The sequence below is a fragment of the Trichosurus vulpecula genome, chromosome 4 (assembly GCF_011100635.1).
Source record: "Trichosurus vulpecula isolate mTriVul1 chromosome 4, mTriVul1.pri, whole genome shotgun sequence".
In the NCBI taxonomy this organism is placed as follows: Eukaryota; Metazoa; Chordata; class Mammalia; order Diprotodontia; family Phalangeridae; genus Trichosurus; species Trichosurus vulpecula.
In genome coordinates, this window is record NC_050576.1 from 8,952,291 (window position 1) to 8,978,442 (window position 26,152).

The window sequence follows — 26,152 nt, forward strand, 5'->3', positions numbered from 1 at the left end:
TCCTGACCTCAAGTCCAAATTTGCCTCTTTGCCCCTTCTACCCATTACTCCTGGTTCTTTCCCTAGGCTTAACTGTATCAGTCTAATCCCTCCATGAAACAGCCTGTAAATCCTAAAAGAAGCAGTCAAGCCCTTCTGAGCCTTCTTCAAGCCAAACACACACATTTCCCCAAATCGATCCTTGGAGGTCATGGACTCAAGGCCCTTCATTGTCTGGTTGTCCTCCTCTGCTCCCTCTTTACTTCTTTAGTGACTGGGGACTGCCAAACACCAGAGCTTGGACCCTAGAAGATAGCGCTTTGCCCTCTGAAGGAGGGAACTGGCAAGTGCCCTGAATAACAGTTAAGATCCTAAGTAGTCTGACTTGAAGCCACCTTTCCCTATTTCTCCCATGCTACCTCTCTTCAAACAAGCAGCTTAGGGAGTGCTTGAATTCAAAGCTCTGCTTCTTAGTGACTGTGTTGTCAGGGGCAAATTGAGGGCAGAGAGAATTTCTTGTGCCTTTGCATCCCCAGTACCTGGCATATACCACAAGGCAGACTGAATGGTTGATGGTCACATAACAGGAAGAAAGCTTTCCAATAAATAACAACAATAAAGATGTTATTACTACTATCTCTTTAGAGCCTCAAAACAACCCAGCAATCTAGATAGGGCAAGTGATAAATGATAATTATGCCATGCGCAGAGTACTTTAAGGTTTGTAAAACATTTTACAGATTGCTTCATTCGATTCTTTCAGCTACTCTGAGATTGCTGCCATTAATATCTCCAATTTGCAGCTAAGAAAACTGAGTCAGATGGGTTAAGTGACTTGCCCAGGGTCACACAGGTTGTAAGAGGCAGGATTCAAACTCAAATCTCTCTGATTGTGGGTCCCCCACTCCAGTCTAGCTGCCTTTGGCATAGACCCAGAGTCCAGAGAACACAGGGCTGCAAGCCAGGTCAGAAGCCGCCGAGAATCCAGCCTCGTCTTGTCAGAAGTGGAGAGACTGAGGCCCAGACAAGGGAACGGCCCCAACGTTGTGGCTTTTAAGCCATGATCTTTCCATGACTCTACTTTCTGATACTAATTTCCTAAAAACTACTGCTGCTAATGTTGCCTCCTGGAGGCTCGTGCCCCCAAAACAGACTCTCTTTAGGAGGCATTGCTGGGGAAGTGAAGTAGAAATTTTGTACAAGGTAGGACTTGAGTGAGTCATCTCTTGGTGGTCTCTGGAATGAGTTTGGGGACTGTGGCTCATGAGCGCCACCTGCTGCCTAACACACCCTTATTCTTTACAAATCTTCCTTCCCTTCCAGCCTGTATGTGTTATTACCCAAGACCCATTTACATGCATGGCAGGTGGCCAACGGGTCAGGTCCTGGGTCTGGCGGGCCGGCCGAAAAGCCCAGGGTGCAGTCAATATGCAAGGTAGAAATGGCTCATGATGACTCCCCCAATTAGAGATGACCCTCCAGCAATGAGCTGGGGGCCTGCTACACATTCATTAAACACCCACTGTATATAGCGCTCTGTGCTAAGCACTAGGGATACAAAGAAAGGGACAAGAAGGTCCCTGCTCTCAGGAAGCTCCCAGTCATGGGGGAAACAACCCAGAAAGGGAGGGGGAGCACACCCCACTCAGGCACGGTGATGTCCTGCAGGCCAGCTGGGAAATGATCTGAGCATGCCCTTCCCTCCCGTTGCAGAGGTGGGGAATTATGGGAGGATAATGTCGTATTTGCTGTCACAGGGGGTCAATGCCTTTATTAGTGAGTTGGTTTGGGTGAATTGGTTTTTTCCTTCTTTTCTTTTTTAATCTTAACACAGAAGAATCTACTGGTGTGATACATTCTGAAATTTTTAAAAGAAGACATCTATAAAACTGAAACAAACAAACGTAAATTGTAGGCAACAAAGAACACATTAAAGGTATCTTCAGCTCAATCCTTCCAGCTTCTTTCCTTTCCATATTTAAAGCTTTTTTTCTTTCAATATTTTTCTCCTAGTGGTACATCATGAGTCATACCCCAGGCATCACCAGTTTGACACTGACTCTCGCGTCCTGAGGCTCATGCAGGGCCGAGTTCTTATGCACTTTGTGCAGGAAGTGTCTCTGCTCCTGGCAGCTGCTGGTACCCTCTCGCCCCTCCTCACCTTGGTGCATCCCTCCACCGTGCAGGTCCCCTTCTCCCATATGCTTGTGTGTTTGCACGGCATATCCCTTCCATAGGATACAAGCTATTTGTTTAATAGTAAGAGAATTTACACAGCACTTTAAAGTTTAAAAATACTGTATGTGCATTATATCATTTGATCTGTACAACAACCCTGCGAGGCAGATGCCATCATTATTTATAAATGAGGAAAGGGGAGGGGGAGGGGGAGGATCCCCCAAGGGAGAGAAGCCAGCATTAAGTAGTGAGGGAAGGGGGCATCCTACAAACACATCCAGTGAGAACAGCCGCCTCATTGGGCAGCCAGCCCCAAAGCAATGGCTTTGCCTTTCTCCTTCATCACTCATGCTCGCAGCTGCCATTTGCTGATGACGATTTTGTTCCATTCTGCACTTTTTATTTGTGGTCTTGTTTTCCTAGCGCTTCTCCATCAGTCTCATCCGCTGTTCTTACCAGCTGGTCCAGCCCCCTGGTGTTGACTTCAAGATTTCTCAGGGAGGAAAGCCAAGACCAGGCTGGGCAGAAGGGCTTTGGACACTTGCCCATTGCATGCAGGTAAGGCTGAAATGAGGCTCTTTTCCCACCTAAGACTGCTTAGTACCTTAGCAACAAACAGCCAGCTAGATGCTGGGGATAGAAAGACAACAGCAAAACATGCCTGACCTCAAGGAGCTTACATTCTAATGGAAAGATACAAGAGTCACACAGAGGACAGAGAGCTGGATTGAAAGGACTGGCTGTTATTCAGTCATTTCAGTCTCGTCCAACTCTCTGTGACCCAATTTGGGATTTTCTTGGCAAAGATGCTGGAGTAGTTTGCCATTTCCCTCTCCAGCTCATTTTATAGGTGACGAAACTGAAGCAAACAGTGTTTCCTACTCTACAAAACCAGAGTGTGGGACCGGGTGACCTCTCAGGTCCCTCCCAGTTCAAAATCATGAAGGCCCAGCCCTGACTCTTCACTCCACCAAGCAGGAAGGCAGACTCCTGGCAGAGGCCATGCTGCTTTGGAGAAGCACGCACTTGATGGCGAGGAGGGGATTCTCAAAGGCAGTAACTGAAATTGATTTGGTGAACAAAACATCGACACTGAATCAAATGCTTTTATTGAAGGAAAAAAAATGCTTTTATTGAAATCAAGAAATACGACGTTCCTTTTCTTCTGCTGTTTTTCCAAATTCAATCCCTGAAGCGATCGTATCATTTTCTTTCTTACTCATTGTTTTAAGAGATGGCTTTCGGGTTGTGTGATCTAGCACATGGGGACAGGTTTTGTTTTGTGGATGGCAGGGGAGATGCTATCTGAATTACTCCATTGTCAAAACCTATTAAGAGTAGATTTTGAGTAATTCCCGAAGCTCTGAAAAGTCATATTTTTCTTGGTTCCAAGATGTTTCATGAGTTTTTCCTACATCTAATAACGTTTTTCACCCAAATGAGGGTAGAGAGCTGGGTGGTGTCATATGTTGTAACCTAATAGTTTCATCCATCAGAACTTCAAGAATCTGTGATCTCTTCAGTTTGGGTGATAAGGAAGCAGTGCCTCTGTGGTCAGAGGGGTTGGGTTTAAATCCTATCTCTGTGACAGCGGGCCAATCCCTTCATCTGGCCAGGCCTCAGTTTCTCATCTGTAGAATGAGGGAGTTGGACTAGATGACTTTCTGAGGTCCCTTCCCGCTCCAGAGCGATGGCATGACCCCTTCTACTGACCCAGAGACCCGAGTTCAACAACTGCCTTTGAGGTTTACTGGCTATGTGACCCTGGGCAAGAAGCTGAACCTCCTTCTGTGCCTGCTTCCCCATCATCAGGATGGGAATAACAATTCATCACTTCCCTCAAGAAGTTTGTTGTTCAATCGTTTCAGTCTCTGTGACCCCATTTGGGATTTTCTTGGCAAAGATACTGTAATGGTTTGCCATTGCCTTCTCTAACTTATTTTACAGATGAAGAAACTGAGGCAAACCAGGTGAAGTGACTTGCCCAGGGTCACACAGTAAGTGTCTGAGACTGGATTTGAATTCAGGTCTTCCTGAGTTCAGGGCAGGTATCCACTTTGCCATGTAGCTACCCTCCCTCAAGAAGACCTGGGTTCAAATCCTCCCACTGGTACTTACTACCTATATGGGAGGATGGGGTGAGAGCAGGGGTGAGGGGGCTACATTGATAGAGGGAATTCCTACAGTGGGAGGCACCCAACACTGCTGACACAGACATCCTTGAAGTACACTTGACTGGCCAAATTTTGAAGGACCTACCTCACAAGACAAGCATTCTGTAAACCTTGAAGAGGTCCCTTTAAAGAAATGGGAGCAATTAACGGAAAGAGGTAGGTTTGGAGTCAGAGGACACGGGTCCAAAGCCCAAGTTCTGAGCTGTGTCACTTTTTCATTTGTAATGGGAAGTCCAGAGGCCTTTCAGCGGCAGATCTGTGATCTCATGAAACCAAGGAGACGCCCGAATTATGGTGGCTGAATTACGGACTCGTGCCTCTGCAGCCAGCCAGGCTGGTGCTGAGCCTGCCTGATCCTAAGGAGGCCAGCCCCCAGAAAATGGGTCAATTGGTAGGATCCATCAGACTCCCCCTGGCAAACCCTCGTGTTCACAATTTGCCTTCCATTATCGCCCTTAGGGATAATAGTTCATGTTTCTAGAGCACCTGAATGTTTATCAAGGGCCTTCCTAGAGGAAGAGGACCCATAAGTATAAAAACACAGCTCTTTTTGCACTGACAAAGAACTGTAAAATGAGGGGATGCCCGTAAATTGGGGAAGAGTTGAACAAGTTATGGTATATGAATGCAATGGTATATTATTGTGCTATAAGAAGTGACAAAGGCATGGTTTCAGAGAAAACTGGGCAGGCTGGGCAGAACTGATTCAGAGTGAAGTGGGTAGAACCAGGGAAAAACATATACAATAAATTCCACACTATAAAGACCAAAAATGCGAAAGACTTAAGGACTCTGATCAGTGTGATGCGTTTCCATGACACCAAAGGATGGATGATGAAGCGAGAGACCCACCTCTTGAGGGAAAGGAGCGATAGATACAAGATACAGAATGAGACCCATTTGTGGAGCTCGGACAATATGAGAATCTGTTTTTCTTGACTACACATATTTGTTACAATGGCTTTGTGGTTTTTCCTGCCAAGCAGGGGAAGAGAGGTAGGAGGGAGACAAAATATTTTTAACTAAAAAAACAAATTAAGTGCTTTCTCCACCACAACCCCATGAAGAGAGAATAGACCCCCATTTATCAAGCACCTACTGTGTGCCAAACACTGTGCTAACCCCCAGGGATATGAATACTTTTCACAAAGCAATGTGGGAGGTGACAAATGAAGCAGGTTAGTAGAAAGGATGATGGACTCATGGGTAGGAAGACTTGGGTTCTGATGCCTCTCTTGAATATGTGCTAGCTGTGAGACCCTGACATGGTCATGTTACTCCTTTGGCCTCAGTGTCTTACTCTGTAAAATGAGGGGGTTGGACCTGAGATCACTTTCAGCGGTGGGGGGCGAGGGGGGAGGCACATGGAGGGGAAAGTGCAACACTTCTCTGGAATACTGTTCTGTCTGCCTTCCCCCGTCTGTCACCAAGAGACAATATGATGCCGGGCTAACTTCCAGAAAGATGTCTGTTGGAACCCTAACTTCTAGCTATGAGACCGACAGGAGATGTTTTGGGTATGTGTTGATACTTATATGTGGCCTCCTGTGCAGACACTTTAATCCTTGTATTATCAGCCCCATATCAGCTAGGGGATGAAGTGAATAGAGTGCTGGGCCAGGGGTCAGAAAGACTCATCTTCCTGAGTTCAAACCCGGCTCCAGACAATTACTAGCTGGGTGACCCTAGGCAAGTCACTTTAGGCTTCTTGCTTCAGTATCTTCATCTAAAAAATGAGCTGGAGAAAAAAATGGAAAATCACTCCAGTATCTTTGCCAAGAAAACCCTAAATCGAATCACAAAGAGTTGGACACAATGGAGATGACAGCATTATCAGCTCCCCAGAGGCAGGGGAGTACAGTGGGCACTGAACCAAGTCTTGGATCCAAGAAGCCTGGGGGTCCAGTCCTGCCTCTGACACCTCCAGGCTATGTGATCCCAGGCAAGCTCCTTAGCCCCTCAGTGCCTGAGGAAACTCTCCAAGAGTCAGAGATGGCACTGGTTTGCATTAAGAGAGGGAATTGGCTTTGCCAGTGAAATCAGATCCTAATGAGCTTGGCAAGTATTGGTTGGGAAGTCAGGTTGGGCAACAGATTCTACTAAATGAAATCTGTAGTTCACTGGTTGTCACTTTCTTCTTTTTGTAAGTGTCAATTCTTCCCCATCCTCAACAATCACCTCCATTTGTTTGTTCAATATATTTATTAAGAATTTCACTAAGGCACAGGCACCATGGCCAATTATCTACAGGAAACACAGGAAGTCATAAAGGTACAATCCAAAGGAAGAGATCTAAGAAATCGACAAGCAGCCAAATCAATAAAGACCATCTCACACTGGAAAAATAAACTCTTGGCTTCTTTTTGAAGACTCTCATTCCAGTCTCCCAACCACCCCCAATCCTGAGGTTTTTGTGTCAGGCTCAATTTAATAGGAAGGAAGGAGTGGGGGGGGGGGGGCGTGGAGGTGGTTTGGAATCCTTCCTTACGGTTCTTTAGAGATCTGAAATAAGACATTGACAATTGATGCAAGATGAGTAGGCAAGCTTGAATCCCTGGCCGGGAGGAATCTCAAAAGTGGGAAAAATACAAAATAAAGACTTCCTTCTGAAAGGAAGTTTCAAACCCAATTAGAGTGAGTTGGAAGGAACTTGTGGCTTACTCATATTTACCAATGCTTCAGAGAAGGCACTGCTTAACTCCCAAGAGGCTAATTCCTTCTGGAAGCATATCATGCCTTCAAGTAAAAGGAGAAATGCAAAAATCCATTGTGGGGGGGAGGCTCAAGTGGCTAGGACATTGAATATTCTTTAACTTTAAAGACAGGAATGTGAATGTCATTCTTATTGATTTTATGAAAACAAATGTCTTTAAGAGACATATGCAAGCCTATGCAAATTGATGACTGAAACAAAAAAAATTAACACCTACCAAGGCAAAATTATTACTAGATGCACCCAATATTGAAAGATAAAGATAAAGCAAGGCACATTTGCCATGTATATTTACTAAAATGAAAAATGAGATTTTTGAGATACAATTTAAAACCAGTAGAATTTCACATTATGGTTTCAAGTATCTGATTTTGGCATCACACCCATGTTCTGCAAACCACTTAGCTGCTCTAGGTACCATGTGTATAAGCAAAACACGGAGAGTTCATTCAGTAGTGTGAATTATTCTGAAGGCAACCAGACAATGAACTGCCATCAGAGTGTAACAGAATAAAAAGACATTTTATGGCTGGAAGGAAGATGCAGAATGGCAGTACACAATTTAGCCTCCTTTGATAAGCAAAAATATAAACAATAAAGGATAAAGGGGAAAGCATCACCAGAAATTGACCTGGAATTTCACAACCAGAGAGAGATGAGAGAACAGCATCTTGTACCATAATGTCCAGTCACTGAAAGTTTAGAGTATAAAAGGTAACGAGGTGCCTAATGTGGCAGACACTAAGTCTTCAAATGAAAATCACTGGAGGCTCTCATTCGCAGTCTCTGCGATTACCGATCATTCCAGGAATGCAGGCTGTCAGTAGCACGTCCTGGAATTCTAGGTACCACGAGCACAGATTAAGGGTGCTGTGTTAATGAAGGATAAAAAACAACAAAAGACCATTACATACCCACATGCCAAGGATGTGAAGAAGCAATAGATTCATTCTGCTTGGCCCTGGAGGGCAAACACAGACCACAGACGGAAGCCACAGGGATATAGATTTTGGCTCGATATAGCAAAAACTGATTGCTTAGAGGTATTCTAAAATTGAATGAGCTCCCTTCAGAGCAAATGAGCTCTCCCTCACCCTCCCACTCCCACTCCCAAACCTGAGTTCAAGTAGAGGCCAATTGATCACTAGTGAGAGCTGGATGTCACAGTGAATAGAAATGTGGACTTTGAGAATGGGGGTCCAATCCTGCCCCAGGCATGTATGAGCTGAGTAGCCCTAGGGAAGTCACAAACTTTCTGTGCTTCAGTTTCCAGATCTGTAAGATGGATGCAGTGCTAGCATCTGCCTCCCAGGGTTATTATAGGGAGGATCAAAGAAATAATATATACAAAAGTGCTTCCATATGAAGCCCGAGCCTTTAAGCACTCCTATTGTTGGTATCCCGGTAGAGGCATTCAGGGTTCACTTAAGAGCTGGACTAAGGACTTCCAAGGACCCTTTCAGCTCCTAATTCTCTGATTCTATTTCACCTCCTTCAATAAGACTCCCCAGAAGAAGGAGATATTCTTCCAGGTTTTCTTTCACTCTGAATACTCAAAGCACAGATATTGTAGTTCATGAAACATTTTCTGCTTGAGGGATAAAAGTGATGAAACTTTAGGAATGGGACTTCTCTCCCTGCCTAGTTCACAATTTATGAAAGGAAGGAAAAGGAAAAGGGGAGGGGAGGGGAAGGGAAGTGAAAATCAAAGGAGGACAGAAGACTTTCAGGTGGAAAGGACAAGGGAGCCAAAGACAAAGAAATCTCAGCTACACTTCTGTTAGCAGAGGCTCATATAACCAGAGCCCCCTCTTATCAATTAATTATGCCCCCTTCCGAATCTGCTACACCTACTTCCCAAACAAGCCTGGAGGGATGTCTGAAGTCTAGATAAGCTCAAAGCCTACCAGGGAATATGCTGTTGTTTGGTCAGTATGGAAATTCCTGGTATGGGAAGTCTCTTCCACCAGCACAGATCACAACTTACCTTGAAGACCTGAGTTCAAATGTGATCTCAGATGCTTACTACCTGTATGACCTTGGGCATATCACTTAGCCAGGGTCTGACTCAATTTTCTCATATGTATAATGGGGATAATAATAGCACCTACACCTATCTCCCTATGTTGCTGTAAGGATCAAATGAAATATTTTTAAAGCACCCTGCACGCAGTAGGCACTTCACAAAAGTTTGCTTCCTTCCTCCCATCTATGCTGTAGCAGATAAGTCTTAGGGAGCTGCCTGAGCCACATCAAGATTACGTAATTTGCTCTGGGGCTCAAAGGAGGACCACAAACCTGTGTCTTCCTGACTTCAAGGCCAATGCTGTATCCACTGTACTATGTTGTTTCTTATCAATAAATCAGCTTAAAGTTAGTTAATAAATAAATGGCTGATACTTTATGTAGACCAATTCTCATCTATTCTGAAGCAGCATGACTTAATAAGCACTGACTCCCAAATCACAGGCCCTGGGTTCAGATTCCATGTCTTATGCTTACTCCCTTGGCCTTCAGTTTCTCTACCTGTGAAACAAGGGAGCTGGGCTTGATGGCCTCTGAGGCCCCTCCCCACTCTGGAGCTTGGATCCTCTAAATCTCTCTTTTAAGATGCCTTCCTGCCAGGGAAAACTACACCCAAGAAAAGGCCAGTCCAGAGTAAGAACTTACAGCAGCCTTCAAAGCCTGGTCAAGATCCTCCAAGAGATCTTCTATGTCCTCCAAGCCAACAGAGAGCCGGATCAGAGTATCACTGATCCCCAGTTCCTCCCTGTCCTCTTTGGGCACTGAGGCATGAGTCATGAGAGCCCTGGAAAGGGAAAGACACATACAGTGAATGGGGCAGGATTCCTTCACCCCACCCCACAAGCAAACCATCCTTCCTTTGATCTATTCCCCTGCCCGTTCCAAAAGTCAATGAAACAATATTCTTGTCTTAATACAAGCAAGGCTGATTGTTCCACTCTAACCTCCTGGGGCCTCAATTTCCCTATCTGTAAAAAGAGAGAGCAGGGCTAGATCATCTCTAAAACCCTTTCCAGCTCCAGACCTCTATAATTCTGTCATTGAGGGCTGTATTGCTGGGAGTTGTTACCTACAACAACTATTGGGCAAATACTAGACCCAAAGCCCTGACCTAATCAATTCTTCCAGTACCTGCTGGGGGAGGCAAGAGTGGACAGGAAGAAGGCACAGCTGGAAGGGAGGTTAGTGGCCTGCAAACTCAATGTAAATTGGCCCCTTCTTTTTAAGTCAGGAAAGTGCAAAGTTCATTGATTTCTTCTTTTTGAAGAACTAGCTTTTTGTTTTCCAATTTATCTATTTCTCCTCCAATTTTTAAGATTTCCTTTTTTTACGATTACCTTAAAGTTTGTTGATTTGTTGAAGACTCAACATGAATTAACAGCTGATAAACATGTCACAACAGGGTGACCAGCAGTCCCAAAAACTCACGCGATTTTGGACTGTTTCTGTAAAATAAAGGTCCTGCTCTACTCTGCCCTTAAAAAAAATACTCAGGCTGTGAGACTACACAGCCATGAGCCCTAACATGAAGAGTCTATTCTTAAACAACCAGAGAGAAGGTGGGTTGGTTTCTTTTTTAATCCAATCCTCTGATTTCATAGAATCCTAAGGATAATCAGTTCAAACATGGGAGGGAGCTGAGGGGCCCTAACCTAGCCCCAACCCTCATTTCACAAAGGAGCTCCTGGGGGTCAGAAAGGTTAAGTGATTTGCCCAAGGTCACTTGTAGGCAACCAAGGTATCAGAGTCTGGAGTAAGACCTGAGTTCAAATCCAGCCTCAGATAATTACTAGCAGTGCGACCCTGGGCAAGTCACTTCACTGCTGTCTTGTCTCAGTTTCCTAATCTGTAAAATGAGAATACTCGTAGCACCTACGTCCCCCTGGCTGCTGTAAGGATCCAATGAGTAAACACGTGTAGAGCGCTTTGGAAACCTTAAAGCGTTATACAAAAGCTAGCGGTTACCATTAATGTCATGTTAGAATGGAAGAGAGCCTAGGTTCTGACACAGATCTTTCTGTTTGAAATTCAGCCCTCTCTCCACGGTGCTAATCTGGTAAATCCAAGTCCTCGAGAGCCTGCGTCCTCCACAGATGCAGATGAGGCACTGAGAGGTTACGTAATAACAACGATGATGATGATGATGATGATGGTATAACAAGTAGCGTGTATAGAGAGCCTACTGTGTGCCAGGTACCGTGCTAAGTGCTTTACAAACATTGTCTCACTTTATCCTACAAACCTGCAAGACAGGTACTGTCTATCGGCCCCATTTGGTAAATGAGGAAACTGAGGCAAGCAGTGGTGAAGTGACACGCCCATAGTCACACAGCTAGAAAGAAACTGAGGCTGGATTTGAACCCACATCTTCCTGACTCCAAGGCCAGCTTTCTATTTACCACCCTATGTTGAATGTCTAAGGGACAGCATATCTATGTATTTTTTTTCAAAAGCACAGCTAACAATACCAAGGAAAATCTAGACAGTGAGAGTTACAAACCTTCAAAGGTGGAAAAAATACTTTTTTCTTTGCATCCCCAGCACTTCCCAAGGTGCCTGACATGTAGTAGGTGCTTAAGAAATACTTGCTGACTTGAGTTCTGGGCTGGGCTGGAAGGTCATGTGTGTGTTCTAAAGACAGACTGGATTATCTCCTTGCACCAGAACCAAGCTACCACCACAACAAGCCTTGGTGCCGCTCCTCTGTGTGCCTCCTAATTATTAGAAGGAGGGCTGAAACGGCAATAACATGCCACCTGAACAATGACGATGTGCTCGGCCTTTGCCTGCCATCAAAGGGGCAGTTCTGTCCTCATCTAATCTCAGGCCCACTGGAGGTGAGCAGACTCCGTCAGGGACTCCCTCCTGCTCTGATAAACCATCTCCTTCCTCACCCACATGGAGGGCTTTTCCCATCCCAGCATCCTCCTGGGCAGCCTGTTCTGAGTAGGGCTTCTCTTTCCTTAATGCTGCTACACTGAGACAGACCAGAGTGGGGCTGAAGGATGGAAGGGCAGTCTGGCCTTGACTTGAATCTGCCCTTCAGATTATCCCCAAAAAACAGATGAGTCACTGAAGCCAGGGTCTTCCTCCCTGACAGCTCTAAATCAACCCCACCCTCCACCAAACCCATACTCCACAAAGCCTGCCAAAAAAACAAAAAATGAAGGAGACTCTTTATGTTCAGGGACTGAATTTTGAAAAAATTCCGTGAAACATAGAGAGAGGAGCTCCTGAAAATTAAATCTATAACTGGCTTTTTCTTTTTAATCTGGGCAGGTGATTTCTTGTGTAGGGAACTTCCAGCATGGAAACTTCATCTACTAGTGCAGATTATCAACTCATGTGTACACCTTAGTGCTAGAAAACCACTGAAACTTCACGGGACTTTACCCCTTGTCCGTCATGGGAGACTGGGGACATCACAGACGGAGCAGCGTGCCAAGGGGATGTAGATGGAGCACTGCAAACTCAAATTCAGCCACAGATACTGACTAGGGGTATCTGGACAAGTCACTTAGCCCATCTGCCTCAGTTTCCCCAATGCCAAATGGGGATAATCATAGCACCTACGTGACAGGGTTGTTGTGAAGATCAAACGAAATATTTGTAAAAAGCATTTAGCACAGTGCCTGGCACATAGCAGGTATTACTGAAGAGCTAAATGATTATTCCTCTTATGTGAACCCAGGTATCCCTGACTCAAAGGTCAGTTGTATCCACAATGCCAGGTGCTGTTTGCAAAAATGCTTTATAATTTCAACTGCTATTTATAGAAGTATTTTTGAAAATTTGCAAAGTCCTTTACACATCTCATTTGAGGCTCAAAATAACAAATAGATAGCTACTATGAGGATGGTGTTTCCATTCTGTCTAAGAGAAAACTGACATGCTGCAAAGTGAACTGCATCTTCATGGTTTCAGCCAGTATCGGGAGCAGGATTTGAACCCAGGTTGCCCAGCCTCCAACACTGCATTAGATTGTGCTGCAGCCTCTGACCACCTCTGTCCCTCCAAACACATATGTGGATTATATCTGCATATCTATGCACGTGTGTATGGACATGCACACGCATGCATGCATGCATGCATACATTCTTATGCACAGGGACATACTGGGAAATTTGACTCTTTAGAAAATAAAACCTATGCAAAATGTCCTTGTAAGTTTAAACTGCATTATCGCCGTTTTCTCTGTCACTTTCTTAAGTCTACACAAAGAACAATGGGGCAGGTGCTAAACTGTAAAGTCTAACTGGACTCTTGGGAGCCGGCCGGCCTAAGCTGGCCCCAGCATGCTCCTATGTGTGCATGTTATACATAGACACATATATGGATAAGGGGGAGATGTGTGTGTGTGAGAGAGACAGAGGCAGGGATGCAGTAACACAGTCCAGATCTGGGACTTCATCCATGTAGTAATCACAGCTAAATTTATCCAGCACTTAGACACACATGCACACACACACATGTGCACACATGCAAGCACTTACACACACATACACACAGACACACTGCGTTTGATCCCCATAACAAGTACGAGGCAGGGGCTCATATCAGCCCCATTCTACAAAGAACTCCTGGTCCAGAAACTCCCTCTGCTAATACAGATTGGCAACTTCTTTCTAACTTGGAGCCTCCCAGGGCTGCCGGCTTGGGGCACTGAGAAGTTCACCCACTAAGTGACTTGCTCAGGTCACACAGTCCAATGTGTCTTAGACAGCATTCCTGCCTCCAAGGCCAGCCCTCAATTCCCTATACTGCACTGCCCCTCACTTACAGATATATTTGTGTAATATGCATATGTATGTATGTGTGTATGTGTGTGTACATGAATATATGTGGTTGTGTATATGTCTGTATATAAATGTATGTGTACACACACACACACACACACACACACACATACACACACGCCTGTGGATCTGCCAAATCCATATATTTGTATACATACTTCAATACATCAGTGAATCTGTAATCTTCCCAAGGGAAGACATGGGTGGGGCTTCCTTCCAACCACATTTTATGAAGATTAAAAACAAAATGATTTCCTATGTTGAATGTGCCCTCTTGTGTCCTCAGGCTGACTAGCAAGCATCCTTTGGAAATGTTGGCTATTGAGCAGTCTCACACATCACACCAAACGTTATTCACAAATACTGGACACTATCCTTCATCACGATCACTTGGAAGCCAGAGGCCAGGCAGGCAGGCCAGGTACAAAGCCTTGCAACGAAACTGTTGGCCCACTCTTGCAGGAAGGGCTTCCCTCTTCCTAAAACCACCAATAACTCAAGGGTCCTGGGGAGAACTGGCCTTTCTTCTTACATCATATTTTTCATCTTCAATCTGCTCCAGGACCGTAGGCAGTGTAAGCACAGTAAAAAGAGACTTGGGGAGATTGGGGTTCTCATCTAGTCTCTGTGACTAACGTGACATGAATGTGGGCAAGTCACCCCTCTCCCCCCGTCCAGGTCTCCAACTGCTTCAACTCTCAAGGGAAGAGGTTAGACTGAAGCTTCCCCAGGGTTTCCTCCAGCTCTAAACATGCTGTAGGCAACACTGGTGGGGGAACATGAATGTAATGGGTTATCACTGAGCTATAAGAACCAATAGACAGGCTAAATACAAAGTGAAGTAAGCTAAGCCAGCCAAAAATACATGTACAATGATTACAACGGAAATGGAAAGAACCACCACCAAGTAACTGAGACTTGATGTTGTGAAATGATGGCCAATAGGCCTGGCCTTGAGTCTGCACAGAGGGGGTGCTGGCATCCATGGGATGGGGCATTGCATATAACATCAGATGTTTCCAATGTGTTGATTAGTTTGCTGAATGTTTTCTTCTTCCTCTCAAACAAAAGCTATCAGTAAAAATCTATTTTTAAAAACATTCAATTAGTAATAGTAACTAATTATATTTTAAAAAGAACTCCTCTGGCCAAAGACTAATGATTCTGAGCCATCTATGGCTCTTAATTAAAAGAAAGATTTTAGGTATTTTTTATTTTGCAGCATGGATCATAATAATTTGGGAGGCAGGATTCTACAGAGGAAAGAATTAGGACTTTAGAGTCAGGGTGCCTGGGTTCCAATGTGGCAAGTCCCAGCCACTCGGGCCTTCCATTTCTTCTTCTGTAAAAGGAGGAGGTTGGACTAGTTGACTTCGGAGGCACCTTCTAGCACCTCTGAACCTGTGGACCTTGGATCTTACCCCTTTTCTTGGTTCATTAAGACAACAAAGTCTTCTCACACCCTGAGACTAAGCTGGAGTTTTCTTGGCAGAGATACTGGAGTGGTTTTTGCCATTTCCTTCTCCAGCTCATTTTACAGATGAGGAACTGAAGCAAACAGGGTGGGTGGTAGGTTAAGCAATTTGCCCAGGGTCATGCAGCTAGTAAGTGTCTGAGGCCAGATTTGAACTGAGGCCTTCCTGACTCCAGGCCCACCCCTGGATCCACTGAGCCGCCTAGCAACCCACTTATTCATAGATTAACACCACATATGCAGATTCCTGTGGACGCCCACATCTTTAAAGAAGATGTTAAATAAGCTATCATTAATCATCTGAATGCATGCACGTTATTGAAGAGGAAGAAATGGCAAATATGAAGGATCAAGAGAAACATGAAGATCTGCACGAACTGACACAGAAGGAAGTTAAGCAGCAGCAAAAGAATATGACACACAGTGGTGACAAGATCACTAAAAGCCAAACATGATCCTGGAGAACAAATAATGAAGCACAACTCCCTCTCCTCAGCAAGGAAGTGGGGGTCTGCATTGGCAGAATGTTGAATACATTGCCAGGCTTCTTCACTTTACTTTTTTTTACTTACTAGTTCTCAAGGAGGTGGAAGATGAGGGGTGTAGGAGGGACATCTACACCCAGAAAATGGTTGTCATACAGTGACAGAAATCATCAGTAAAACTGGAAAAGTAAAATAAGGGAATGGGTGCTAAGTACTTTTAGGTAACTGAGAGGTGGCATGGTACAGAGAAAGAGGCTTGGCTTTGGAGTTAGAGAGCTTGGCTCTGAATCTGGCTGAGCTCTTCCTGTATGAGCTTGGGCCAATCACTTTGCCGCTATGGGCTTCAGTTTACTCAATGGTAAAAGTGTGAGAGTTGGCCAAATGACTTCTCAAGTCCCTTCCAACTCTAAATCTATGATCCTACAAAATGAAGAAAGGCCAGAATTCAAAGCTTGCCCAAGTTTGTGTTCCTGGACCACTCATTTAGCCCTTTCTTCATCTACAAAATGGAGCTGATAATCTTTGTGGTCCCTGTGTTACAGGAATGTTGGGAGGAAAGTGCTCTGGATACCAAGTGTCTGCCTCTTATTGAGAATCTATTATAAACTCGAGTTTTATGCTATGCACTATGTATAGCCATACTGCCACCAATCTGCAAGCCTTTCTGAAGCATGTACTGTGTCCCAAGCACTGTCTGAGGCGCTGAGGATACCAAGAGAAAATGATTTCAACAGTGAATGACAATTGAAAGCAACTTACGGAAGCTCAGCAAGACTTTCGTATCCTCCCAGGCTCTCAGCCAACGTGAAAATCTATAGCAAAAGACACCAAAAGTGAAACCCTCTGGGAAACCAAAACTACTGAGAACTTCTACAAAGGCAAAAAATAAAACAAAATCTTTTCATGACAGTGGTCTGGGGCTGGGGAGAACCACAATCAGTCCAGGAAAAGAAAAAGGAAGACTGAGGATCTAAATAAGAAATTCCCAAGTACAGTGATTATTCACACTTCAGAACATGCTAATGATACCCATTGCCCATCTCCACTGTCTCAAAACACATCCAGGCCAAGGAAAGACCAGAGCTGAAGTGCAGAATCAAATGAAACAACAGTAACGACTTGTTTTAGACAATGGAGAAACGTTTCACGTATAAACACGCTCTTAGAAAGGAAGACAAACACCAGGAGAACTTTCTGTTGTCTCTTTATGTTATTCTATTGTAGCAGTCTATCTAATGGCCAGAGTGACTCCATGACCTACCTCACAGAACGGTTGTGAAGACAGCACTAAGTGAATCAGTTAATATCATTATGCTGTTTTTAAGGCAAGAACAATAATATTTATATACACATTACATATGATATTGATATATGTATGTATTATATAGCTTGTATTTATATAGTGCTTTTAAGTTTGCAAAGCATTTTACATACACCGTCTCACTGGCGACAACAATTATGTGAAGTAGATAATGCCACTTCACAAACGAGGAAAATGAGGCACCAAGAAGTTAAATGGCTTACCCTTAGGGCAAAGTGCCCAAGGGAGGATCTGATCCCAGACCTTTCTGATATCAAGGCTGGCTGGCTGTCTACTCACTGCACCACACTGTCCTAGTGAGACTCGTATGTGCCTGCAAACCCCACCCACGTCAGTCTTGGCTGATACGTCCTCACCTTTAGGTTCTTAAGGAAGGCTTCTGCATGTGCGAGCTCACCCTTGATATAAAAGGTGACCATTCCTGGGCAACCTGTGCACTGGCGCTGCATCAGCTCGTATTGAGGATGAGATGGCAGACCTGCAATCATCAAGTTGAAATGTCTTACTGAAAAGCATTAAAAATGTAACTCAGGATCTAAACGAATGATACTTAACATTTATATGGGGCTTTAAATTTTGCAGAGCATGTTACATGTATAATCTCATTTGAACCCCTCAAGAATCCTGTGATAACACTTAATACCACAAGAAACATCAGCCCCTTTTTACTGAAGGGAGGAATGAGGAAATGGAGGCTCACAGAGGTTAGTCAGAATCTTACTGCCTGTGGATACAAACATCTGATTGCTTCCTTGAGGGCTCCCCCTGCCAAGGGAAACCGCATGAGGGCAGAAGGAAAAATAGACATCTGCAAGCGAGGAAGGCTAGCGGGGAACGTCAGTGAGTCGATATGAAATAGGCCAGGCTGTTGTTAGGTACGACCTGGGAGACAGCGTCATGCTGCTTTGGGAAAGAGCACCGACTTAGAGCCGGGAGACACCTGGGCTCAAAGCCTGCCAATGAACAAGTCACTTACCCTCTTAGCCATACCGTCCTCATCTGAAAAACGGGAGGCTTCCTGTACAGGCCTACTGTGAGGGTCAAATTAGATCATGTAAAATGTAAGGAAGGCCCTACATGTCAGCTATTATTCCAGTGACAATGGCCCCTGGGTGTTCCCTGTGGCTGTCCCCCATGCCTGGAATGCTCTCCCTCCCTGCTCATGTCTACCTCCCAGCTTCCCCAGCTCCCTCCAAGTCCCAACTAAAATCCCACCCTCCACAGGAAGTCTTTCCCTAGCCTCCCTTAATGCTAGTGCCTTCTCTATGCTGATCAGTTTCTGTTTATTCCATTTATAGCTTCTTTATATGCAATTATTTGTATGTTGTCTCCCTCATTAGCCTATGAGCTCTTGGAGGGCAGGGACTGTCATTCGTCTTTCATTGTATTTCCAGATCTTAGTTGGTACAGTGCCTGGCACATAGTAGGTGCTTAATAAATGCTTATGGACTGACTGGCTGATTGCCTAGGGATAGGGACTGGATTATTCCTATTTGTGATATCACAAATACAGGGGAAACTCTGGTGAGGAAATTCCTCTCAACGCAGGATGACCATTCTCTGTGACTGAGGTGCCCAGAAAATGGACGGTACAGTGTCTTGCTAAGGTCACCTGGCCAGTTTGGCCCAGAGGCAGGATTTCTCTATTTGCAATGCCTTCTGCCTCTGATGACTCCAATAATACTAAACATTCCAATGAGTGGTATGGCTGTTGCTGCTGCTGCTCTCTAGCTTCAAAAATCAAGGACCTACCTACCCTGGAGAGCTCCATCTGGGCACCAGGCCTGGCACCACATTCACCGGCCTATGAATAAGCTCGATAGCCATCTTCTCACACCCTGGGACTAAGCTATCTCAGTTCCTGAATGAGTGAATACCAATACACCCAGCCCTCTCTATCTAAGCAGTCCCAGACTAGCCATGTCCTGTCCGGTTAGCCCCCAAGGTATCTTGCCTGCCCTGCCACTGGCCTGGCTGTTCCCACCAGCACCAGCATTGTCTATGCAGGACCTCCAGAAACCACAGCCCCTGTGGCCCAGGGAAATAGCTTGTAGATCTTTGGAACTCCTAGCTAGGAGCTGACACCTTAGTGAGTGAGTGAGCCAACACCCCTAGCCCACTGCATGTCCCCAGCCCTAGACCAGGCCATGCCTCATCCTCCATCTTCTCTATCAAGGTGCACTTACTCTGCCCTCTGCCCCACAACTAGCTTCTCACTCCTGGGCACACTGGTCAAATCAATGTCACTCTTGCCTTTAGGAAAGGGGATGTCCCTGTGAATAGACTCGCTGGCCCTACAGGTTCTTTTCTTATTGGCCACCAATTGCCTCTAAGTTGTGTCTCTTCCTTAGACTAAAAGCTCACTGTGGACAGGTCCTTTCTCCCTTTTGTCTTGGTAAATCCTGGGCTAAACACTAGGGCTACAAAGACAAAAGGGAGAATGCACACTCACTGTCTGGAGCACACAGGAAGCACTTTTCAACTAGTTTTCATTCGTTCTTTCCTTCATACTTATAAGGTCAGAGTTCAAAGCTAAAGAAAGGAGAAATGAATCCAAATCTTTGTAAGCCTTAAATGAAGAGCCAGTTTCAGAAACAGACAAAGGCTAACTACCTTTACCGGCACATACAAAGAAAGGCAAATGTCAGATCCAGGAATAAAAGAAGGGAAAGTTAGCCCGCTTAGGATCTTCCTCAGGATACATCGACTGATGGACTGGCTGACTGACTAGAATCCTAATGTGAAGGCCTTGCTTGAAGCCACATTGGCTCAGAACTCCAAACAACTCACCTGCATAAATAACCTCTTCCACCCGAGGATCCACCTCTAGGAACCTGGCCACAGCCATTCCATTTTCAAAATGCTTCTTCATGCGGATTTGCAACGTTTTCAGACCACGAAGGCAGAGGTAACAGTCAAAAGGAGACGGAATAGCCCCCAAAGCTGCCGGATGAAGAGAGTGAGGATTAGCAACAGAGGAAGAGAAGATGACTGATGCAAGTGCTTTGTTGACAAGATACTGTAGACACCAAACAAACCTGGGTTCCTGTTCACAGTTAGGCTAAACTAAAGAAATTCAGTAAGGGAAAAAACACAAACCAATGGCAGGGATAAAAGAGAACCCACAAAAATGTAAGATGAATGTGGCCTTCAAATGGAAGACCAACACAAAGGTGTAAATTGATGGATCTTTTTTTTGGTTCGTCCCGTGATTTCACAAGTATAGGGAACGCCCAGGGAGGAAAGTCTCTCCGCTAATGAAGAGTGGCTCAGATGCCCAGGGCATGGGAGAAGTTAAACTCGCCCAAGGTCACATAGGCAGTATGTGTGAGAAGCAGCACTTGGACTTAGCTCCTCCTGACCCCAGGGCTGGCTCCTGATTCACTCCAACTCAATGAGTGGATAGAAAAAGAAATTTCCAAATAGAAAATGACAGATTGAATGAAATGAGGAAAAACTAAAAAAACAATTCATCCAATCACAACTCCAGTGAAAAACCAACTTAGAAAGCTGTAAGAAATAGAATTAGTATAGTGAGCATCTGGGATTCCGAAGGATCAGTGATGATACACAGCATTCATCACAGAGGGGTGATGGATTTAGGGTGCCGAAGAAGACATCCTATAGCCAGCGAGGGAATTGTTTTGTTTAACTATGTATATTAAAAGAAATTTGGTTTTCCCTCCTTTTTTAATGAATTGGGAGGATGAGAGGGTGAGAAAAAAATAGATTTCTGTTCATTTTTTTAATAGGTGGAGGGGTGCTGCAGATGTAAAATGTTGCATTGCTTTAGGATGAGGTGACTATATTATTAGTTTTCCTTATTTGATTATAAATCTTTGACCCAGTAATCAACAAAATCCTAAAGTACGCATAAAGAAAAATGGCTGTTTGCCTCTTAATTACAGTGTTAATTGGTCTCATGTTCCCAGGCTAATTGACCGCTGAGTTAAGATTGCTAGCAGAACAGCAAGAATCTCAAAACCCCCTCCTCTGCACCCGTCCCCTGGGGAATGAGATTCACTTCTAAGGCTTCTAAAGCAAAATAAAGTAGAAGTAGTGGTTGCCACCGATGCGAGGAGTTCTGGGGGTTTTCTGTTCCACTTCAGGGGATTTTTTTCATGTGCCCTTTCCCAGAGGATATTTCTATTCTTTCATTACCTCTTCCCTGTCTTTGAGGAAAGAAAGGGAGCCACAGTGATATGAATAGATGACTAAAGTGCTCATTAACTGAAGTTTCACTGCAAACTGTTTCCAAAGAAATAGGAACAAAGTGGGTGCCCATCAATTGGGGAATGCCCAAAGGAATTGTGGTGCATGACTGTAGCAGAACCTGATGGCACCATGAGAAACAGTGAACATGAGGAACCCAGAAGGCAAGCAGGAGGCAGTGTAGGCCAGTGGACAGAGTTCTTGCTCTGGGGTCAGAGAACTCCAAATTCCGCCTCTGATGCTTACTATCTAGGTGACCTTAGGCAAGTCATTTAATCACCCTGGGCCTTGCTTCTTTGGACTAGATGGCCTCTGAGGTCCCTTCCACCTTGGAGCTGTGGGCCATGAGCAGATGCTGAGTGAAAGAAGCTGAGCCAGGAAACAAAACACTCAATGCCCATAAAGACGTCAATGGAAAATCCAAAGGGTATATAACTGTAGCAATGTAAACAAAATGAAGGCCAAAATGGACAGGAGGGGCAGGAAAAGAGTTTCTTTTAACTCTAGATCAACTGAACAAAACAAATAGACAATGGCTGGTAATACATTAGCTTTTCCTTTCACCACCATTTAAAATGAAATAAATCAAGGTTAACTCACTGTATTTGGTACCCTAAAGCAGGTACCTCCTATGTTCCCTTTAAAAAGGAAGAAATAAAGAATCTAGAATTTCATCAGCATAAGAGATTCTCAGTGTGAGAACTCCCTGAAAATTTAGAAACAAAAGCTAGTAGTTGTTTTTCTCTCTACAGAAGAATGCAAAAAGACAAGTCCAAACCTATTACAGACATGAACAGAAACAGATGAGGCATCCTCTCTTATAACATTGAAGGAAAAGTAGGTTTTACGTGATCTGATGCGGAGTGAGGGGAGCAGAACCAGAAGAACGTTATACACGATTATAGACACACGGTATCTGTGATGACTAACTGGGATAGCCTTGGCTCTTCTTAGCAATGCAAGGTTCTAAGACAGCTCCAAAAGATTCATGATGGAAATGGCTTATCTACCTCCAGAGAAAGAATTACAGATTCTACTCAATCTACTGAATGTAGATTGAAGCAAACTATTTGCTCTCTGTTGTCTTTTTCTTTCTTCTTTTTGGGTTTTGTTTCTTCTTTCTCATGATTCATTCCATTGGATATAATTCTTCTTTACAACTTGACTGTTGTGTAAATAAGTTTGATGTAAAGGTATATTTAGAACCTATATCGGATTACATGCAGTCTTTGGGGGGGGGGAAGAGGGAGGGGGAGATATTTTGCAACTCAAAAACTGAATTGAGTGTTGTAAACCAAAAATAAAAAACAAATTAAAAAAAAAAGAAAAGTAGGTTTCAGGAGTCCACATGAGGCCATGGCACAGGGGAATTCAGTCCCCAAATTTCAAAATGAGATACTTACCATTTTGCAAGAAGCTGAGCTTTTTATATAGGTTTTCGGAATTCGTTGAAACCAAACCCATGACAACATCACTGTGGCCTGATGGGAAAGGAAGAAAATAACACAGATGGATGTTGAGTCTCCTTTGCTTTAAGCCTGTTAAGCACAGTATTCAAATGAAGATAACATCTCAGTAATAAGCTCAATAAAGCAATTGCAAATGATTGAACAGCGGCAAAGACGTGTGAAAATAAAAGACAGGGTGGGTAATTTCTTTTAAAAAAATAGCCTTTTTGGAAAATCTTTCCCTTGAATCTTGGAAATAGTTTCCTATCTAAATACCTAAACTCAAGTTCTGTTCCCACTGAATTGTATAGAGGCAAGGCCAGAATCAACGAGCAGATATGAATCAACTCCACTGAGCCCCAGGTTAACAATCTCTTCCCATAAAATATACCCATAAAAATACCAAACCATCCCTTCCTAGAGATAAGGAGCGGCTGGAGACAGGGCAGCCCAGAAGGGAAGAAGTGGTACTAGGCAGGACTCAAGGGATCTTTGATTCTAGTCTGGGCTCAATGAATGATCTGGAGCTCGTCGAGTGGCCTCTTCTGTAAAATGAGGTTATCAGCCTGGGTCGGCCCCCATCTGGAGGGTCCTGTGTTCAGTTCATTTTAGGAGGAACATTAATAAGTGCAGAGTCCAGATGAGAGCAAGCAAGGTGGTGGAGTGGCCCTGAGCCCAGGCTATCTAAGGATAACTGGAGAGAATTGGGAAGGTTTCCTTTGGGTGGCAGAGCAATAGGCTGGCTTTCTTCAAGTATGTAAAGGGCCGTAACCTAGAAGATGAATTAGATTTGTTCTATTTGGACACACAGGGAAAAGCCAGTAGCAAAAGCAGATGTCTCATGGAGGCAAGTCTACAGATGATGTCAAGAAAAACTCCCCAATCATTGAAAAGTAGACCAGGCTGCCTAGGGAAGTACAGGCTCTCCCAATGCAACAAGAAGAGGCTGACTACAAGCGCGCTGGAGGTAGAGTGAAGAGGCATGGTTGGACTAGGCTCCTGAAGTCCCTCCTCACTCTAAAATTCTGTGATTCTATGACTACACTATGTCTAAGGCCCCTTCAGCTCTAAAATTCTCTGCTTCCCAATTTCCACATCAAGGGAGGGGAAGGGGGGAAAGAAGAAGGGAATGAGCATTTAAATAGGGCCTAATATGTGCCAGACTCTGTACTAAAGACTTTTTTTCTTTTATGAATATCATCTCATTCGACCTACATTACTGCATTACTTTGAGTATCAAGCATTCTGCACCTTATAAAATCATTCCCATCCTTCTTCCAGAGAGGAAAAGAAAGGTCATCCCAAATTGAGACCAAAGCAGTACATTATTTTCACTCCAGATGAATCAGAGGGAAAACCAAAATTACCATGGAAAAAAATGGGAATTGAAATGTCAAGCTCTGGGCTATTTTCAGTTATCAGTGGAAAAGAACCAACTGGAGAGTATGTTCATGCTTACCATTCATATACTTTGAGGCTGAATACATGCAAATGTCAGCTCCCAGATCCAGAGGACGCTGCAATGGAACAGAAGGTTATTGTCTCGATTTGGAAGAGCAGGGCCCAAAGGGAGCCGGGGAGGGATTGTCAAGGCTGACAGCGTTGTTCCACCAGCTTTCAGAAAGACTGCCTTAAGCAGCTGTTTAGCAGTACATTGATATGAAAGGTGAATTATTTCCCACCCTTTTCCATATAGTTTCTTCTCTTCTTCCCTTTCCCCACAAAATCTGGCCTCTTCAGCAGAGTTCGTTCAATTAACTTGGTCAATAAATATTTATTACATGCCTACTCAGAGCCAAGGACTCTGGGTACAAAGATGGGAGACAAGGTAGTTCCTCTCCTTCAGGGTTTACCTTCTTGGGGTGAAGGGGCTGGTATCTGCACACAGAAAATGTAATATGATGTCACCTGAGCATGGCAACAACATTAGGACTTGGAGGGACCCCATAAGGTCTCAAAGATGAGGTGGCACCTGAACTGAGCTATGGAAGAAGACAAGAATATCTTTCTTTTTAATTTATCTTAAACTTAAATAGAAAATAAGAGAAGGAAAAAAAAACATTGTCATACACACAGCAGAACACAAGAGAGGATTCAATATAAAGCAATAAATTTCCATTTCAAGAAAACCATATAATAACTGCTACACACCGTTTTCAAAGCCGCCCAGCTTTTCTTTGTTTCCTTGTATGTTTTCTTTTGTTCTCTACTGTGCATTTTTTACTTTATTTTTTCCCCTTCCTCCCTGCCCCCACCAAAGCTATAACGTAAGTGCAGAAATATATGTGTGTGTGTGTGTGTGTGTGTGTGTGTGTGACACACACGCAGACACACACAGACAGACATACACACACACGGACATATATAAACACAGATATCGCGTATGTATGTATTATTATTATGCATACACATATACACTCAAATACACATACGTAAGACCATATTATGATTTTTCCAATAATTTCTACATGACTGGTTTTGAAAGGACAGTTAAAGGCCCAAGTACATAAATTTCTTGATCTCACTTTCGTCTTGATTAACAATCACATCTGAGAAAATGTCAGGGACCCACAGCCACTTTTTTTCTTTTAATAAAAGCACCAAATAGCTGCCACTAACTCTCAGAGTCTCAAAGCCAAGTATAAAAACCAACTGGCTGAAGAAGCTTTCTCTCATTCCAACCTCGTATTACTGCCCAAGATTATTCACACTTTGGCATGAGGCTTTGTTTTACTATTCTAATTACTCTTTCACTATACCAGTCCTATCAAGTCCAAACTCCATCAACTAGCTTTCTCTAAAGATGTTTATTAAGAAATAAATCATTCATAGATTTTCTTTTTCCTGCTTGTTAACGTTCTGGTCTTCAAATGACTGTGTTCAGAGTAACCAAAGAAAGGGCACATTCTATAATAAAACCATCAGACATCCTGGGCTTCACCCCTACAGGAAAAGAGATTTTGTTGTTTGGAGTTTTTTGGACAGGCTTTGAAATCTCACTGGCATAGGGAACTCCTGAGAAGGAAAGTCTATCCACCAATGCTCTCAGCACCTGGCCTGCAGGTACTCTCTTAGAGAGAGCTGCCTGTGAGTCCTGACAAGTTGACTTGCTCACCACCACACAGGCCTTCTGGACTTTGAGTGGCTCTCCCCAGACTTCTTCCATGCTGACTCTCCAAGGAAAGGTTTTGACCCTGAGAATTCAGCCCTGCAGCATTGGCAGGATCACCACAAAAATCCTTTTATGGCAACTGGAGTCCTACCATGCTGGAATGTACTTCCATTTTTAAAGTTGTTAACCACAGAATTGGCTCACAGAGTTAGTTATTAATCACCATCAGGCTTTG

General features: G+C 44.0%; 1 protein-coding gene across 1 annotated transcript in view; it reads right to left on the reverse strand.

Annotated features, from left to right (window-relative positions):
- Positions 1-6,514: 6,514 nt before the first annotated feature.
- The window catches only part of CTH (cystathionine gamma-lyase), a 34,239-nt gene continuing 14,601 nt past the window's right edge, over positions 6,515-26,152 (reverse strand). The window contains exons 6-12 of the mRNA XM_036756117.1: positions 24,265-24,322; positions 22,761-22,838; positions 19,936-20,088; positions 17,502-17,623; positions 16,584-16,636; positions 9,715-9,853; positions 6,515-7,914 (exon numbers count right to left, since the gene is read on the reverse strand). Of these exons, the coding sequence (XP_036612012.1) occupies positions 7,906-7,914; positions 9,715-9,853; positions 16,584-16,636; positions 17,502-17,623; positions 19,936-20,088; positions 22,761-22,838; positions 24,265-24,322 (612 nt within the window). The 3' untranslated portion in view covers positions 6,515-7,905. The remainder of the gene's footprint in view (positions 7,915-9,714; positions 9,854-16,583; positions 16,637-17,501; positions 17,624-19,935; positions 20,089-22,760; positions 22,839-24,264; positions 24,323-26,152) is intronic.